The 19055-nt window shown below is 40.4% G+C and overlaps 1 protein-coding gene across 5 annotated transcripts in view; it reads right to left on the bottom strand.

The window, feature by feature from the left end:
• Nucleotides 1-19055, bottom strand: part of TTLL5 (tubulin tyrosine ligase like 5) — a 137940-nt gene that overhangs the window by 92181 nt on the left and 26704 nt on the right. For 3 of the 5 annotated variants that reach the window (XM_082760917.1, XM_082760913.1, XM_082760914.1), the window contains exons 11-19: nucleotides 18617-18724; nucleotides 10128-10209; nucleotides 8608-8669; nucleotides 7711-7802; nucleotides 4847-4888; nucleotides 2601-2714; nucleotides 2140-2231; nucleotides 1445-1507; nucleotides 494-532 (exon numbers count right to left, since the gene is read on the bottom strand). In XM_082760917.1, the coding sequence (XP_082617043.1) occupies nucleotides 494-532; nucleotides 1445-1507; nucleotides 2140-2231; nucleotides 2601-2714; nucleotides 4847-4888; nucleotides 7711-7802; nucleotides 8608-8669; nucleotides 10128-10209; nucleotides 18617-18724 (694 nt within the window). The remainder of the gene's footprint in view (nucleotides 1-493; nucleotides 533-1444; nucleotides 1508-2139; nucleotides 2232-2600; nucleotides 2715-4846; nucleotides 4889-7710; nucleotides 7803-8607; nucleotides 8670-10127; nucleotides 10210-18616; nucleotides 18725-19055) is intronic. The other 2 variants (XM_082760916.1, XM_082760915.1) reach the window with 2 other exon arrangements.

Below are 19055 nucleotides of genomic sequence, written 5' to 3'. Positions count from 1 at the left end.
AAGAAGGAGCCCTGCCAGATTCCTTAAGAGAAACAAACATTGTAATTTTCTGCCAGTGCAGAAAGAACCAGCAAAGTGTTCTTTATGATGCAGATGGGAACATCCACAGAAAAATTTTGTTGTTCCATTTACCTTTTGGATCTAGCAAAGTGAATATATGAGTGTATGAAGTCAAAAATCCTCATGCATTATGTAACCTTTTGATAGAGCTCACGTGTAATGCTCATCAATACAGCAGAAATGCCAGATTAGCAATCCTAAAAGGGGCAATTTTAAGGGCCAATCCAACAAAAACTTTAGCTTTCCAAATGCTGGGACACTGCTCACTGCTGTTTACTTGACAAAATTGGTTGTGAGAGGTGGGAGCAACACAGACTCTTCTTATTCTGATTGATTTCCGGTAGAATAGACCCAGGACTTAAGGCAAAGTTGTAGAAATCTAAATTTAGAATAAATACTAAAAATTCAAATTATTTCTCTAAAAGGAATTTACCGGGATCTCCCAGTGACGAAGTCTCCTTTCATCTTGTCCCTACAAAGGGAAAAAGGGGAAATATTACCTTTCATTCTTGATCATAGACTGCAAGAAAAAGCCTTTCATATATAAAGTGAAATGGCCAAATTTACAGAATGTCCTCTTAATCCTATCTTAAAGGAGGAAAAAAGGCTTTAAAAGAGGAACTCTGAACAGATGTTCTGCAACTTATGCTTGCATCTGTCTAACTCAAATTGGAGATGATGTCACTTGGAGCTAAACCTCTAGAAACATCCCTGAAATCACACAGTAAAAAAAAATAAATTACAGTGCTGACACAGGAAAAATTTCTGTTAATATTGTCTTTTTAGTCAGCAACCTTACCTTTATTCTGTAGTAACCTTACGATAGAACTTGGGTAAGAAAAACTGAGGAAGAGCAGGGATGCTAATTGTACAGTGAAAGTGCATACAACTCTTAATGGAAGTTCAGCTAGATGTAAGAACCAAAGCACAACCCAGTGGAAGAGGCATCAAATAATGCTCACATGGGTCAAGAGATAGGGATACTAAACCTCTGGAGTAAATTTCCAGTGTTTATTTTACATGAGGGACAGCTCTGATGTGACTTTAAATTCGAAACAAAAAGGTAAGCAGGGACCATCTATATCATCTCTTCACGGAGAAAACTAAGTGCTTGGAGGTTTTACATGTCTACAGTGTCATCTGTCACACCAATGACTCCCATGCCTTTTATGTATTGCCCTTTTTGCCCTTGGATTCAGAACTGAGTCATGTAAAAATGCAGGAAACCTCCACAGTCACTGGCACACTAGAAAAGAGATGTACAACTATTACTACCCTTGTAAATGACAGACTGGTGTTTATAACATTGGATGAGTGAGGAATTAGTCCTTTTCATGCTGTTTGTGTCTCCTTTGCCTCCCTCCCAAATCCAAAAGCTTTCTACCTGTCCTGAAACAGACGCGTGGCCAGCATGTAGTTCATTGACGTCTTGTACTCTAAAAACGATCTAAAACCAAACCAAAACAAAATAAATGACGTATCAAGCTAGAGTTCAACATATTGAAAGGCAGCATAATACAGAAAGAGGTGATATATAAAGAACATCCCAGAAAGTCTATCAAAACAACATGCTGTACCATAATAGAAAGAGAACATTAGGAGAGCTACCAATTATTAGCTGAAGTTCCTGAAGAAGCAAGAGACATAAAGAAATATTACAGACTGGAAAGAGAAAAAAAAAAAAAAAAAGTATAGTACCACTCACAGGATGAGTCCTATATTGGGTTTATGGCCCAATGACAGAGTACACAGGTACACAGTATATGCAGCAGGATGTAAAAGCAGATAGCAGCAACAGATTATTTATAGTGAAGACATTTTTATTCTGACAGAAAGCAGTATCAGTACTTGTAAAATAACGTTTAAAAGCCTTCTCTAAGTTACAGTTAAGCAAAGTAGAAGTTAAAAACAAGGGATCAGGAAAAAAAGAATCCTCAGCACTAAGAATAAACTCTACCAAAATCCTCAGTAAATTCACAACTGCTGACCTTGTTAATCTACATGTACCTAACACAGAATACTCCTCAATACAGAGCGTCAGTGTAACAGTAAACCATCCTAAAGGATTCTGATACTTACCCATAAAGGTCCCATGTTACTGGGGTTGGGAATATGCGGATGAAACCCCCTCTCCGTTCATTCTCCTCTCTCACTCGACGAAGAACTCTTATCTTAGAATAAAAAGAGGAAAAAATAGCTAGCAAAACAGATATAATGAAAAACAAACCCAAGAAAAATCCTTGAATTTTGGAGGACAAGAATGCTATTACTACAGTCCTGGGGGTGAGGTGGGTACATATTACATCTTTAGGCAATTTTATCTTGCATTTAAATTCTGATGGAGTCCAACATAGCCTGGAGCGCATATATATGGTTGGCATGACTGAGGGCAGAGGCAATAAAACCCAGTAGTTCTGTTCCAAAAACATTATACTTTTGTCACGTTTTTCAGACATGTGCCCTTGCTCTTTGCTGAGCAAGTGATCCCATATATTGAGAGAAAGTCATGGTAAACAAAAGATATTTAATAACCTACTTACCTCCTCCATGGAGAGACCAAGCACAGAGCTGCCTTGCCTTCCTGTTGCTTTTTCCCTGCCTGAGGACATCATGTTTTTCATTTCAGCATCACTGGCAGACAGAGGACGGGTACGCTGCAGAGACAGTGTGAATCCAAGTCTTTCCCTTCCTCTCTCAACTTACTTTAAACAAAAAAGTCACATTCAAACTCCAGGACCCCATTTCCAGCAGAATCTACACTCCAGAATACTAAAGCCAGAATTCATGGTTCTGCACTACAGCTGTTTAAGAATCTGATCTATATAATTATAATAAAAAAAATGCATTAAAAGAGTTTATCTTAGAAGCTTTCATGCTTTTGTATAAAATTCAAATTTCCTCTTGAGAGGAAAACAAACAAAGAATGCACTAGAGAGCCTTCTTTGCCTAGAAAGAAGTGAAAAACATGACAGAAACCTTAATTCAGAAAAGCTCAGGGAAATATCCCATACTACTCATATAAAACTAAACTCATGGCAACATCAGGTTTTATAATTTTTTGTACGGACCGCTTGAATTGGAATTGAATTTCAGTCTCTATTTCATTAGAAATTGTGCGCTATTCAGAATCTATAAATAAAGCAACAACAGCAAGAGGCATTGCACTAGAGTGAGTTAGGCTGCAGTGATTGGCAGAGAAAAATTCAAAGAGAAAACTGGCATAGCAGGTGCCAACGGAAACATTTTGTTAATGGAAACTGATTAAATAAAACAAGACAAGATGAGACAAGAGGGCACCCTCTGGATGAGAGGGTAGGAGACAAAAGCATTTGTAGAAGAAAAGAAAAATCAATAGCCAGACAGGTTCGCATGATGCAATAGATGGCCTTAAGTGGAAAGGATTTTAGTCTTTCCTCCTAAACTTTCCTCCAAGCCAAAAGCACAGCTCAACAACTTTGCTTCAGTAACCTCCACTTCCTCCTTTACTGCAGGACTCTCTCTGGCTATAGCACAGAAATGTCTCCAACTTCATGAAATTCTTGCTTCCTCTTTGACCCAGCTTATCTTTAAAAGTACAGATAAATCCAACCACTTTGATTTATCTCCAAATTCTGAAAGCATCTTTGGTTCCCACATCATGATTCTCATTATACTAATCACTGACAGCAGTTGGCACAAAGATCTTTCCTATTCTCTGTGAAACCTCATTATTCAGTCAGAGTTTTTTCTTCCAGTCTTATCTTTTCTCATAGCCTCAGCTAAACTTATACTGAATGACCTAAATGGCAGCCCAGAGAATGAATTAGGATCTCAAGATGATTCCATCTGTGCTACCTTATTTCCTGCTGGGAAACTGCAGAAAATTAGAATCAATCATATATTGTGCTAGCCCATGAAGCCCAGCAGCAAAATAATGCCTACCACGTCCCCATACAGCCAGGTGCTTAGAATTGTACACTAACATTGATTTGTCCATATGGCTTGCAAGGAGGGTGCCAAATTTGACACCTAGAAAGGTGGATCAGTCTGACTTATACCAAAGATAGTTCTATGGTTTTCCACTATCTGTGAGAAATCTTTCTTCTAATCTCCTCCAAACAATTTGGACCCAGTTCACTCAAATTTTTGTAGTTTCTTTTAGATAACTGTCTTACAGACAATAATTACTTCACTTACTGTGAAGCCTGAATTTTGGCAATACAGATTCACCTGTGCTATCCTTTTCACCCAAACTTACTCCATCCTCTGTAGTATATAGACAAATATTGCTTGCCCTTTTCCCGTCTGATACAACACTCCTTATATATGCTGCTGCTTTCCTATCACCTCTTAGTTTTTATATTTTCCTTTTCAGTATCTTATAAAATCCAGAACGCTGTGCTGCCGCTGTCTTCATCAACTGATGAAGAGAAAGCGAGCTTTCTTTAAATATCCCTATCAAATGTCTTAAAAATGCAGTCCAGAAACACCTGCAGGCTTAAATACTTTGACAGATTTGATGCAGCTGATCTTGCCTCCCGCATACTTCTATTCTTTAAGCTGCTAGTACTGATCTAAATACTTTTCCAGCCTTAGCTCCTACAACAGGGAAATGTATTCCAAATATATTCCAGTACCTATCCATCTCCTCTTTTCTAGGCTTCCCCTCCTTTCCCCTACCTTATTTTTTTCCTCACACCCAGGCTACTTAGCTGTAAAATATATTTTGGGACCAGTTGTGCACAAGGTAACATGAAAACACATTCTTTATTTTGGTGAAGGGAGTTGAATCAAGTCCAGTACTTACCAGTCTGGTGCTTGCTGGCTGGGACTGTGCAGACACAGGACGCTGCAAGAAACGCACAAAGGGAATAAAAACCTCGGGTTCTTCAAAACACTATCATCCCTGCCTGAGCTGCAGAGGAACGGTGAGTGCCCTAAAGCAAACAGGTATAACTGAAGTCCAGAGAAATAGTCAACAGATTCTATCACCTCATTCCAGATCTTGCTCAAATCCACCACAAATGTATCCTGTCCTCGTTACAGATACAGCACTAATGGTAAACTCTGATGTGCTCAACTGTTTGAAAATCCTGCAGAGGCATTGCAAAAGCACACAGAAAACTGCTCTTTGGAATGGATGAATGAACTCAACTCTCTAGACAAGAATTCATATTTTTGTAAGATAAGAGTTACCTGGAGGAAAATATTTATTAGCTATGTATTGAGAAGAAACAGATGCTGCCAAGTAGAATTGTTCATAGAACAGATGGAAGAAAAAATAGTAAGAATCCTAACAGAAGCTATTTCATTTAAACGTCTCCACATCATTCCAGTTCTTGTGGAGAAACAAGATGCTATTTAACAATCTAGTACAGGTGTAGAAACATCAGCAGAATGTTAAAAAGTACCCTGTATTATTTAATAAGGATTCCTTTGGCATCAGGCCTACAAGCAAGACCAGGTCAATAGCAGCAGTATGTTGGAAAGAAAACTGTTATCATAGGAGCTTCAGTTCTTTTTGCCTTTAGTGGTAGTCAGGCTGCCTTCCTCCTCTCTAGTGCCCAAGGGCATAGGAAGGGATTCTCAGGAGACCTATCCATCTCTTCTAGCTGTATTACTGCCAAGTTCGTCTCTATACTCTGCCCATACAAATCAGGCCAAGGTCCCTTCATTGTTTATGATTAATTGAAAGAGTTCCAGACCAAATCAACAAGTTACAAAGGAAGCCACTACATTGTTCATCTCTCTAGAGGGAGAAATGCTCAGAGTCAAACCAACGGAATTGCACAAGGAACTTGCAGTCCAGTTTGGTGAAACTCAGACAACAGAAGTCACCATAATTATCTCATGACCCAGAATGCTGGTATCAGGATTTCTTTCCCAGGAAGTGACTATTCCTATGATTAAAGATGGCCTATGTAAACAAAACTTAGAAATCTTGAAGAAGTTTTAAAAAAGAGGTCATAATAACCAAGAAGCCACAATCAAGACTAGGTATAGAAATATCAAGAATTTGGCAAAACCTGAAATAAAACACTTTCAGCAAAAAGCAGGCCAAAACAGTCTTGAAGCACAGAAAGATCTACAGACCTACTTACCCGTACGATTCCCAATCACATTCTTAATAAAACAGTCATGGAAAACTATCACAGAAGGCCATTCCCAGTAAGCGTAGGTGAAGCAGACAAGTGTCCCAAAAGAGAATTTAGTCTTATCTTGTAACCACTGCTCTGTCATGTGAATCTTTGCAGGTTTCAGCTGTCCCGACCTTACAAATATTTGTAGTTTTTAAGCTAAATAAATTGATAAGCTTAAAACCTCCTTAAAATTCAGTGCTTCCGGTTCAATTTTCTGAGACTTTTACAATTTTTTCATATAAAAGACTTCAAGTTATTAGGATCTGATATAATTACTGCAACAGAAAAGGTTACTTCCTTCTTCTGGAATGGTTCTACTATTTGTCTAATATATCTTTTTTCTGCCACAGAGAACACCTTTATGATCAGAGGAGATCTGCATGAAGCCCTATTTATAAAATGAGCCTCAGAAGCTTCGGATTCAACCAGGCAATCTATAGGTGTTTAAATGTCATGTTAGCAACTATTTACACATCTCAAATTACAAATTTTACAAGAAGCAAAGTCTTGTGATTTCCATAAACTTTCCCTTAACCAAAAGGTGGACAGTGTATTGGTACTCTATTACTGAATGAAGACGACTTCATTTCCCAATTGAGTTTGAGTTAAACAGCCATGCTGAATGCTCCTCGCAGGATGACATCAGCTGCAGAGAATATCAAGATATTCTGTTTGTCTACTTGCCTGGTAAGATATACATTCATGTAAAAATTCAAAGGAGATTGGGGATCTCCCTGCCTTTTGTGGTTGCTCCACTCTCACAGCTATTTATGGGATCCAAGTGGAGCCAGACGGAGATACAGAACAGTTGCCCTTGAGCATTACAGTGCTAAGAAAGTGCCGTCTCAGCAGAAAAGGTAATGTGCAGTCACAGCAAGCCACACCAGGCCTCAGTCCAAGGATCCAAGGGAAAGGCAGGGAGAGATTCCAGGAGTATATGTGCAATAAGCTTTACATTTCAAATGCAAAAGCTCTTCCTGCCTAGGAGGAGGTCTTCAATACATTCACAAAGCTCTAGGCTTCTGGAAGCTTGTTGCCCACAACAAAATGAAAATGCCTAAACAGATATTTTCATAGCTCAGCTGCATTCTCTGAAGCTTTTCTGTAGTTTTGCTGGAAATCCAGATAAACTCACTCACTCATAGAATGATTTGGGTTGGAAGGGACCTTAAAGACCATCCAGTTCCAACACCCTGCCATGGGCAGGGACACCTCTCACTAGACCAGGTTGCTCAAAGCCCCATCCAGCCTGGCCTTGAGCACCTCCAGGGATGGAGCATTCACATCTTCTCTGGGCAGCCTGTTCCAGTGCCTCTCCACCCTCTGAGTAAAGAATTTGTTCCTCATGTCCAATCTGAATCCACTCTTTTAGTTTAAAACCTTTACTCCTCATCCTATCACTACACTCCCTGACAAACAGTCTCTTTCTTGTAGGCCCCTCACTCACTGAGTTTCTCACCTTTGAGCCAAATTCAATGTGAATTACTTTCCTGCTATCTCTCTTCAGCTCTGGCTTGTTGAAGTCACTTACCTGCAGCTTCTGGTACAGATTTCTCCTGCCAGATTCAGATGAATGATTAATGGCCCGGCCTGACCGCTGGCCTGGATCCTGGCATACAAAGCCTGTAAGAATCAGAAGCCATATGACAGTTTATAAGACAGGCAAGTCCTGAAACATAAACCCAGTGTTTCTCATCTTAGTCTATACATAGACTTCTCGTCCCTGCTCAAGGACCGAAAAGGATGCTTTTTTTTTTTTTTTTTTTTTTATGTCCAGTGTTGTTTAATTCCAAACTTTGCATACTGCATTACATTTTTGGAATAAAGCTGGATCTTGCTCTAAATGCACATGCTTTAATCAGTAAGAGGGGTAACTGTATAGCAGCATAGATATAGACTTCCTTTCTCAAATAACTGAGCAGGCTACTGAATATACATGACAATTCTTTTTTTTTTTTTTTTTAATCATTAGGGGTAAGTTGCTCAAGTAACTGAACCAAGATGTACTACAGATGCCTAAAAGGTGTTTTGCACTAGGAAGTCACGCAGCTTTCACAATTATGACTCCACTTCTACAAAGCATAAACAGAACCCACATGTTCAACCTCAAAGTGCACAAACACTGATTCTGAGAATTAAGCAGAAGTTACTTGCTTAAAACAAAGAGTGGCATCTTAAAATACAGAAACTACAAACTCTTAATACCACCTAAACATCGCAAACAACCAGATTATTTACAGTGTGAAGCTGAAATGTTGACATAGAACTTCCCAGTGCTAAATGCATTTTTTCTCCTTAACTAGAATTCTCCTTTATTATACTCATGTAATAACCTAATATCCAAGTGCTTTCTAGCATATGCTCATGATCATACCTTTTATTAGTTTTAAATGGTGGAAAGATTCAAGGAGCTTTTTGTTACACTCACCTACAAGGGTGAACATATCTGAGAGCATGCTAGCTTTGATCTTCAGGTCCAAAGGAGCATCACTATCCCCACATGCAATAAAGAACAAGAGGAATTATTTATCTGGTTTTAAATGAGAGGAACATACCAGTAACCAAAAATCTATATTTTCTTTGCATTGGTCCTTAACATTGTCATGATCAACATGGGAGGAAGTCTAGGTGATTCACACACGTATAAGTAAATACCAAGCAGCAACAGATTTGTGTATGTCTGTTTACAGACATTGCATCTGTTGATTTTAGAATTCTTTTACAGCTTTTGTCTCCTAATGCAGAAACATACAGCCTTGTTTTACCTCTGCTTGGCCAGAAACATTCTCTGAATGTATCTACACTGTGTTTAATAGAGGAAAGGTTTCTGTTTTCACAGAATTCTTAGCATTCTTAAAAAACACAATTACCGATGCCTTTTCCATGTAAAATCATGAAAACAGATGGATTAACTCAAATAAATGGGAATAAACGGTTAGGGAAAGTGACAGATATGAAGAGATCAGACAGTGAGGTCAGGTAAAACACATCCATAATTTTTCCACTAGAAACATAAATAAAATTCAGGTCAGATAGGCAAAGTTGGATTCCTTGGGAGCAGAGAAATCATCAGTTTTCTACTACACAGTGGAAGATGCCAACAACTGGGACAAAAAGGCTGGCAATCATAACAAAGCAGAGCAAAGGATGTGTGTGTGAGTTGGAGCGTTTTAAGTGGTAAAGAATGCAAATAATCCACTATGTACATATATAAGCACAGACCAACAAACACAGAAATTAAATGTTGTATAAACATTCTAGTTGCACCTGAAAACCAAATAGGTATTGTGGAAACTAGGGTGATGAACAGTGTGTTGAAGAAATTTCTATGCAGGATAAAGAAAGAGGGGAGGGGGGTAAACCCAAGAGGAGGGTCAGATATGGCTAATTACACATTAATATGCACATTACTTAATGGCTGAAGACCTACTAAAATAAATCCCAAGCTTTATTAGGGTACAAAGGTCAGAATAAGGGCCAAGACTGCACTCATATTGTGGATTTTAGCTAACAAGTACTAGACCAAAAAAATGTGCCCAATAATATATCTGCATGCACAAGTCACACATAATGCCTGAACTCTGCTTTGACTCCTAAACCTTAAAGCATCTATTCAGCCAAGCAGATGGAAACACCACACAATAGTCTGGAGAGTTTCAAAATTTGTCTATGATGGGAGATTAAGATGTGTTAACAATGATGATGGACTGTAGAGGAGAAATAATTAAAAAGAAAATGGAATCCCAACTGGGTTCTTTCAAAGCCTTTTGCTGCAATGAGTTTATTTCTGTAAAGGGAAAAGCAAAGGACTGTCCTGTCAGCTCTTAGCAGTGGAACAAATACTCTGCAGGCCTCGTGAAATCATGCCCTCACATGGGGGCAACAAGTTTCAAGGACAACTATCTCCAGCAACAGTTCCAGCCTCGTATTAACCTAGAAATCACTTACCAGGCCAATGATGGGGAGAGGTTCACTTCCAACAGCCAGGGCTTGAGAGTATCATCAATAAGGACATCAAAACCATACAGCTCTGAAAACACAGCAAACATGGTAAATTTACCTTCCAGCACCTTTAAACATCCAGGTAAAGTCCAACATTAGTCTCTATCAGGTCATTTCTATCTACATCATGCATGTGAAATCCAGTGAACTCTCTAGGGCTGAATAAACAGCATTCCACAGGCGGGAAGTTTCACTCCCTCAGAATTCAGATTAAATATATTCTGCTTGTGAGGAAAAGAGAGAAGCACAAAATGACTCTAAGGAAATATTATATAGAAAAAAAAATTCTTTGCCATCCACAAACTTCAGTTCATGCAGAACTTGTTTCCACATAGAATTTACCCAAGCACAGCAGTCCACTCTGCTTTTTTCATTGGACCCTGGCAACAACAGAACTTCACTCTCCTTTTGCCTTCTAATCCCTGTATTTGTTGTTCCAGTCAGATATAGAAAATTATGTCCTTCAACATCAATTTCTTTCCAATTATTCCTATATGTTTTTCTGCAATATTCTCATAAGAATACAAGGGTGTTCTCTGCAGTTCCATCGACATGGAAAACCTCCCACAGCTCTTTATCTTATTGACAGTTTGCCACTTTGCAGCAAGTCACTATAAAAATATTCTTTCCTTAGCTTCTAAAATGTCTCTCTCCTTCATAACGTATTACATCTGCTAGATGTGTTCTGCTTAACACAGGCCAGACTGAAGCCAGCTTCCCATTCCAAGACTGATTTTACTGCTTCACTCCATACACACGTTCTCTCTAGTTTGGATAGAGTTGCAAGAAGGATGCTACACAAAGACAACTGTAAATCAGAAGTTGGCATTAATGCAATTCTCTCTTCCAGCATTAAGAAATACAGTTAATGACCACGAGGGCAACTTATGCACATTTTTTCATAACACCACAGAACAGGGTATTGGCAGAGAAGAAAGATTTCCATGGAATCAATCAGTTCCCTAGTGCCTGAAGTGAAAGCTGAAGAATTTCTTTGCTGTGCTGCTTCCCTTGAATTCTGGCCCTGGCTTTTTGTCGCCTGCCTGACGTTCACACTGGCTCCAGGGAGCTGGACTGCTTGACAAGATCTTCCTAAGCAGAGAGCTGTATGAGAGTTCATGGAGCTTATGATGGAAAGTTAATGAGCTGCAGGGGGGACTTGGAAGGGGAGGAAATGGCAGCAGGATTTGTGAGTGTTGCCTGCTCACTTTTCTAGACTCTGTAGCCAGACAGTGAGCGGGAAGCAAAACAACAGAGAGTTAAGGAGTTGGTTCACTCCAAAGAAATGAGGCTGAATCTATGTTTGGCTCTCCTGCTCCCCAGACTGGGAAGGTTGCACTGTAGGAAAAAGGAGGAGGTTGGGATTATAAGAGTAAACATTAACAAAGCACTTCAACCAAGAGAAACCTCTGGTGCTTTTAATATGTTATTTCAAAAGATAATCCCAGACTTAGTGAAGACCTGTGACTCTTACTGCACAGCAAACTCCAGTGGACAGGAATCTCATGCCCAGGGCAGAGAAGCAATGAGTGGGCCTGTGGCAGCTGCCAGCCTGCAACCTCCCAAGCCCAGTCAGGAAGCAGAGCATTTTGTTTTGACTAGCCTCTGCTTCTTTTGCTGCTGGCCATTCCCCCCTTCTGACCCTCAGAGGACCTCTGCTAATAATTTGGCTCCTCTGTATTTGTCATCCTCCCACACTTACCTCCCTCTTCCAAACCACTTGCTCTTTAAGCCTCCCTCTTTCCCACCCCAGTAGTCCTAATTGCTCACTTACTCCGTGCACTGTTACAAATACATACTGGATACCTCTTGACCTTGGCTGGTCCTGACCACACTCCTAGTGCTCCATTCCCTTGTGACTGCATTATTTATTAAGAAGGTAGGTTCTTCTGGGCATCCCTCTCCACTCAATTCCATTGCTAAACACAGGTACCTAATACCACCCACAACACCTTAGGGTTTCCTGCAATACTCCACCACCACTCCACAATGGCCCAAGACTCCCCTGTGTCCTAAATCATATCTTCAATGCCTAGGCAGATGTCTCTGCTACCTCAGAGCCTCAGCAGTTATGCATCATCCATGTTCTGGCACCTGAATCAAGCCCCACGGGTTCCTATACAAGGCACAGCACAAAAAGTTCTCAAGTCTGACTGGGATCTTACAGCACAAAAAGAAGATTAATTACCTGTGTTTTCAATTATCCTAATAATCTCTCCTTGGCCCTCCTCCACATGTGGAAAACGCACTACCTAGATTAAATGCAGAAGTAGCATCCTCCTACTATGAAACTCCATTGCCATTTGTACAAAATACAGAAAAGTCAAGGTTATTTGTAGGCAGTACAAAAATGTAGAATCACATGAGCATAGCCAAGACCAGAAGTATACCCTCTGCAATTACCAGCTTCAGCAAGACTGCTGCTTCCTTTTGTAGAGAGGATGAAGAAAACAGAGTGGGCAAAACAGAAACGTGTGCCTCAGGCTGCAGCAACGGTAGGTGTACAACAACCCTTCTTGCACCACTGTTGTTATTAACAGGAGAACAGAAGAAAAAAGATAGCAACTTTCTACTGTGCCTTCCCTTGATCCCCTTCTCTTGCTACTGTAATCTACAAAAATATGTTTCACCCCTGCAGTTTGCTAAGGAGACTGAAATTATATCAGGAGGTATTGGCTATTGCCAAGACTCAGCAGGAACAGTGTCTACCCTCCCACTCCCAGAAAGACAAGTCACTGCTAACAGAGCTTCACAATCCTCCCAAGAGAAGTGCTAGAGTTAGACTAAAGTCTAGCAGCAACAGCTCAGCCAGAGATTTTTATTTATTTTAAACCAATGTCATTATTTAAGAATAAGAGGAAGGTTTGAGATGTCTCAAGCTTCTTGGTTCTAATAAATTACCATGTGTTCCAAGTTTGGCTTATAATCCTGTAAGAGACTGTAATGGAAATCCTTTTCAGAAAATATTCCCAAAGAATCTGCTATTCTCTATAAATCTAGCAACTAACTCACAAGAGATAGCTTATAGTGCAAACAATGTTTCCATGATTTTGCATAGAATAAGCTCAATTGCTAGAAGGTCACTGTAATTTTAGTCTTTGTTCTCAACTTGTCCACTAGGGAAAAAGCAACAGCCTTATTGCAGAGGAGGTTTTCTGCAACTGAATGGAGGCAACCTGAGGTTATGAAGTGACACATACACACTGAAAAAAGTTGCACACTATGCAACTTTGCTGCTTTTGCAACAAAAACAGACAGTCTTATTTTGAGAAAGAAACTCCTAAGTGCAAGGAACTACACCTGTGCCACTGGAATTCCAGACTTCCATTTTTCCTTCTTACTTGAGGCTTCAGAAGCCGCTAAGTATTTTGTAAATCAGTCAATGAACACACAGAGATCGCTCTACCTTGTGATGGTACAGTACCTGCTTCAACTGTACATCTTAACAGCTACAGTGCCATAAAAAGTCTGCATGTTGGGACCTATCACCAGCAGGTTCTCAATCACTCCTGTTACTCTACAGGAGGCCAGCAGAATAGTTTTGGCTTTGGTAAGCAAAAGGTCACAGTGTCTCACACCAAGTGATAGTAGATCAAAGCCTCTATTCTGGACAGTGTTCTGGGGAAAGCAGGAACTTGCCTTGCATTCCAAATAATACAAGTTCTTTAACTCCCTTCTTCAGAGGACTTTATTTTAACAAAGGTAGGCTTTATCTCTCAGTGTTAACATTAGAAGAAAGGATCCAACGAGAGGGGAAACAACAGGCAGAATCAGGATCATCCTTCCACTGTGGGGGCAGAAAAGCTAAAAAGGCAATCTTCACAGTTAAAAAAAACAAAGAACACAAGTCTTGGTGCAAACTGGGCTGCCTTTATAGTGCTAATCTTACAGGGTAAATAAATTATCCTCCATGAAGGAGAATGTTTTTCAACTCATTATGTGAAATCATAGTCAGTGAAGAGGTTAGCACCCCAATAACCACCTCATGCCACCACTTGACTTCCCTTATTTCACTGAGGAATGGAAGAGTTGGTATATTACTTCCTAGTCTTCAACAAATTTGGGTGGCCAAGTTAAGAAAAGGTAGTAGCAGGTAGATCAAATAAAGACAACTGACTCCACAGATACCTGAAGTGAAGAAAAAAATAGAGCATATTTCCTGACTTTACTAACACAGGTTCTTCTGATTTCTAACTTCAAACTCCAAACTCCATTAACCTTAGCCCCAGCAATGCAGGAGACCTCACTTCCATATTCTTTGCTATCTGCAGAAGACATTAATGTCACTGCAAAACCAATGACACAGTAAAAGATGGAATGAGAGCACAGTGTTGATTCAGACTTCAGTAACAAGTCCACTGATTGTGAAAAGTTGACAGTGATGGTCATTTCCTTATTACGGTTTTTGGAAGAGTTCATTCCTCCTACGTCTGATACAGTGCCCTAAGAAAAGAGGTTAAAGAAACTGGTGCTAGCAAGCTGAGAACAGTTTCCTAATGGAACCAAAAACTCCTGTGGCAGCAGGGATTCTCACTTTCAGCTGAGCTCCGGGTCCTAAATCCATCAGTTAGGTACAATTGAGAGCTATGAAGTGGCAATTAAGGAAAACAGTGCATGGATAGAGACTAGCTCCTATTTGAGCAATGCCTTGAAGACGTATTCCACAAACTCTTCTTACTGTTCATGTTCAGCTGACTGTTTCAGTCAAATCTGAAGATATACATATATTAACAAAAACTACTTTGGCACAATCATTAGGAGACCTATTCAGAAAGGTACAGCACTTCTGAATCTCATGGGAGCCAGAAGACTCAGAGGACAATCTTATTCAGATTAAAGCTGGCATCTTTACATACCAGTTTTAGAGCACAGACTGACATTAAGGAGCTAAATTGAATGGATTAAGCTTTGCAAAAGAAAGATTAAGTGTGGGGAACAATTATTCTGCTATTAGTTTGGCATATCTTAGTCTGGTTTCATAGACGAAAACGTGTGTGGTATATATAAGGATGGCCTAAGTCTCCAAGCAGGGACTCTCCTGTAATCATGTCAAACAAGTCAGTGCAGAAAACCCTTAATTGCACATTTTTTGTATCCTTCAAAATTCTTTATGAAGCAGGCCAACACTGCTCAATACTACAAAAGACTACCATTACTCCAAACAGGTCAACTGCTACTACTAGGAAAACCAAGCATTCACAAAGAGCAGTAATGTAAATGGTTGAAGACTGGTGATTAGATACAAATTAAGACTTTTTAAGTGTTTAGCTCCAGGTCAGCACCACACAAGTAGTACAATATTTTATATGCTCCATTCCATATTCATGTAGATTAGTAGCATAAGCCTGGCCAATTTCACCCTTAGGACAAAGAAGCAGCTAAGATGGATCCTCAGTAATGCCTTGGTGGGAACAAGAAACATGCATAATATCCTAGCCTGCTCTGCCTTCTTGACTGAAGAGCTCAGTGGTGTCACTGTTGGGTTGGCTAGAGCAGGGAGTGAAACAAGGGACTTAATGTATTGCTTCTCCAGTCTCATGTTTCAGTGAGTGCACAAAGTGGTACTACACCAAATGCTGGCATAAACAAATGCTGCACCCAGTTGCCTTCATTCCATCTACCACTGAACAATCCTATGGAGAGAGTTTTCAGACTGTCTGAAAGGAGTCCTCACTGCCTTTTCTAGCCCACCCAGAAGTGCTTACTCCAGGAGAGAACAATGCAGTCTTTAGTCATCTTGATTGCATGTATGCCCCCTGCACCTCCTGTTCACACAAAGATGCAAAAATCCAGTGTGCATAAAAATCCAGTCAGTGCAAAATCCAGTTTCTCTTAAAGAAGGCTCCAGCAGCAGCCAACAACTCAACTGGTGACCAGTTTTAGGATGATGCACTGATTCAGAGTACTGCAGCAAGCCCTTTTCAGGAACTACTGGTAAAGTATATTAACTTGCAGCTTAATTTTAAAGGAGGAATTATTGGCTAATCAAAGGGAAAAAAAAATAAAGACCTGAGTTCACGTTGCTATTATCAATGTACAAACAAGCTTGCAACAAAAGCACATGGTACTTACACTACTTTGTGATGCGCTTTTGAAGAACAAAACTTGTGAGCATCACAAGTCCTTTGAGAATCAATTTTTACTAAAATGCAGTAAACAGCTAACATTGCATAACCAAAAGGGGACTCACTACAATCTTTCCACAAATTTTAAGCAGTACCACCCTTTAACATTAGAAAATAATCATTCTGACCTACCACTCTCACTTTCTAGGCAAGCATGGGCAGCTGGAACCATACAGACAGTTTCACCAGTCTTGTTTTAGAACATGAAGAAGCCATGTCATGAGTCTCTTCCCTCAAATCTAAAAGAAATGTATACTACGTAAAAAAAGTTTACTTGGGAAAGGAATGAAGCACAATGACAGATCTAAACTGTTACAGAAATAAAGTTGACAGTGTAATCTAAACGCATTATTTCTGATTTAATTTTTAGGAAGAAGGTGGTAATTGTGCTATAGTCCTATCTCCCACAACAGCATTTTAAAGACTACAACATAATACACATTAAGTTACTCATGTTTTTCTATAATCTTTTCAAATAAAAGCTACTTCTGTATCTGAACCTCAGAAACATGTTTCAGAAGTCTGAGATATTCTGTAAGTGATCAATCTCTCTCAGGACACACATGCAGCTTCATTGTTCACAGCCTAGAATGAAGAAAAAGGCTCCTGGGAGCCTCTGCATGCTGCCTTGAAATCTTCATTCCCAGTTTTCTTCCTCATGTTAACAGCTGAACTCAGCCATTCTGACTAGAAAAATTGCCTTTTTAATTTTTTTACAACAGGGTTAAAAGTGGCATCAGAACAAGACAAGGGGATGAAGAACAAGCCAAACAGCATGACAAGGGCAGCTCAAATCCTTGGGATAAGGACCACCACTTCTTCGTGGGGGAAGGTGGCAAAAAGTACAGAGCTCTGGGAATGCCTCAGGCTCCCTAGGGAAGCAGTATGGCTCCTGCTTAAGCTCTCTTTCCTGGGAAGCTCTTAATTTATGTTTACACTGAAACAAATGGAACAAAACAGTTTATTTGTGGGGGAGCATTTGAGAGGGTGGTTACTGCAGCCCTGGGGAGGCAGCAGGAAGTGGGATAACCTCAGAGCCAGGCCCAGCAGAAAGTACATGAGGAACATTAGTTTCCACATACACAGCTCAGTGGAATCTAGAGACACGACAGAGAGGAAAATGGGAGAATGAAAAAAGAGGCAGTTAAGAGGGATTTTTGTTGTTTTTGTTTTTAATCCAGTTGTTGATATTTCTGGAGTAGCTGCTAAACTATTACTTCACTAAAGAGCTCATCTAACTCAAGCCCCCATGTATGCTACAGTTTTCCAACTTTGAACAAAGGCAGAGTCACTGAGGAGAAGCCAAGGACTGAGAGGTAGCTGATTTGGCAGGTAACTGATCAGCCATGGCCCCTCCTTTGTACTTGACCATGACTCATCAGCCCAGGGAATCCAAAGAGGACAGCAGTTACGTTAGTGTAGCAGGCTGTACGGCTATAAACACCCAAATGCAACGCAAAGACCACACAAATTGATTTACCTGCCACAGCTAGTTTAAACAGAAGTCCCAACACCCAAACACGGAATAGCCTAAGCTAAGCTTGGTCTTTGGTTTAAGCACTGACCAAAACACATTCTAGACTCTTTTCCCCTGCCCCAAGACTCCTCCCTTGTGCGTGCTTCCACGTGAGCGGAGGGCAGCTAAGAGCAGGAGGAGGCCTCTTTAGGGAAGGTTGGGAAGCAGCCACTGGAAAGCAGGAGAAGGCACACTGTGGTACCAGCCGCTGCTCTCTGGACCCCTTCCCAGCATCTGCTGCCAGCAAGTTCTCAAATCCCTTTGCCAGCACATAGCTCTGCATCCAGCTTCTGCCAGAAATAAGCTTTGACGCCGCCATGCGGTCCTCTCGCACAAGTACAAGCCCAAGAGGCATTACCACCACTGTAATTCCAGGAACTGCATTACACATTTCTTCCTTAACCCTCAGACCCACGTAGGGCTCTAACTCAGAACTACATTGAGCCATCTTGCCCACAGTGTTAAATGGTCTGAGGGGATATTTCATTATCCACAGCCATCCTTTGCAAGGACACTAGTGGGTCAGTTACTTCAACTTTCCAGCACTTCTCCAATTCCCTTTCAAGTCTCTTTTCACCATCCCCTTTTCTAGCATGAGACTCTAATGAATGATGCAGGCACAGGGGCAATTGTGGTTCAACATCCTCCAACCTCAGAGGCCTATACCGAGAAAAAAACACACAGAATCAGGCTTCCTTGCAATATGAAACGCAAGTCTCCCTGTAGCACTGGAAAGATGGAAGTTTCAAACAGAACTCAAGAGCCAGTCAACAAACATGTCCCTAGTTCCTTACCAAAACAGCTGCCACGATGTGAAAGAAAAGTCTTACAAGCTGTAGCAATGGCCAGTTCAGCAGAAACTACAGTCTTGATAATCAGGTCTTCCACATTGGCCATCAGTGCTGCAAGGAGGGGAGGGAAGGGGGAAAAAAAAGTAGATTGTGAAGCAGCACATGATATCTAGAAAAGCATGAGTATATGTATATGGACAGATACCTTTGTGAATCAAAGCACATGAGAGCCTATGGATGATAAAGCAATGTTTGTTTGGAAATCCATGCAAGCAGGAACATGTACATGCATAAATATCCTACTGCAAAAGTGCTCACAAATGAGAATGATAAGAAAATAAGTACAGTGCAAGTAAGCAGAAATATGTGGCAAGCACATCAGCACAAGTCAGCTGGAGTCTGATCACCACCCACTCAGAGTATTAGGAAGGATTAAACAAGA

This window comes from Aythya marila (genome assembly GCF_965140915.1).
Source record: "Aythya marila genome assembly, chromosome: 5".
Lineage (NCBI taxonomy): Eukaryota > Metazoa > Chordata > Aves > Anseriformes > Anatidae > Aythya > Aythya marila.
Note: the sequence above shows the minus strand (reverse complement) of the source record. Positions and strands in the feature narration are given on the sequence as shown.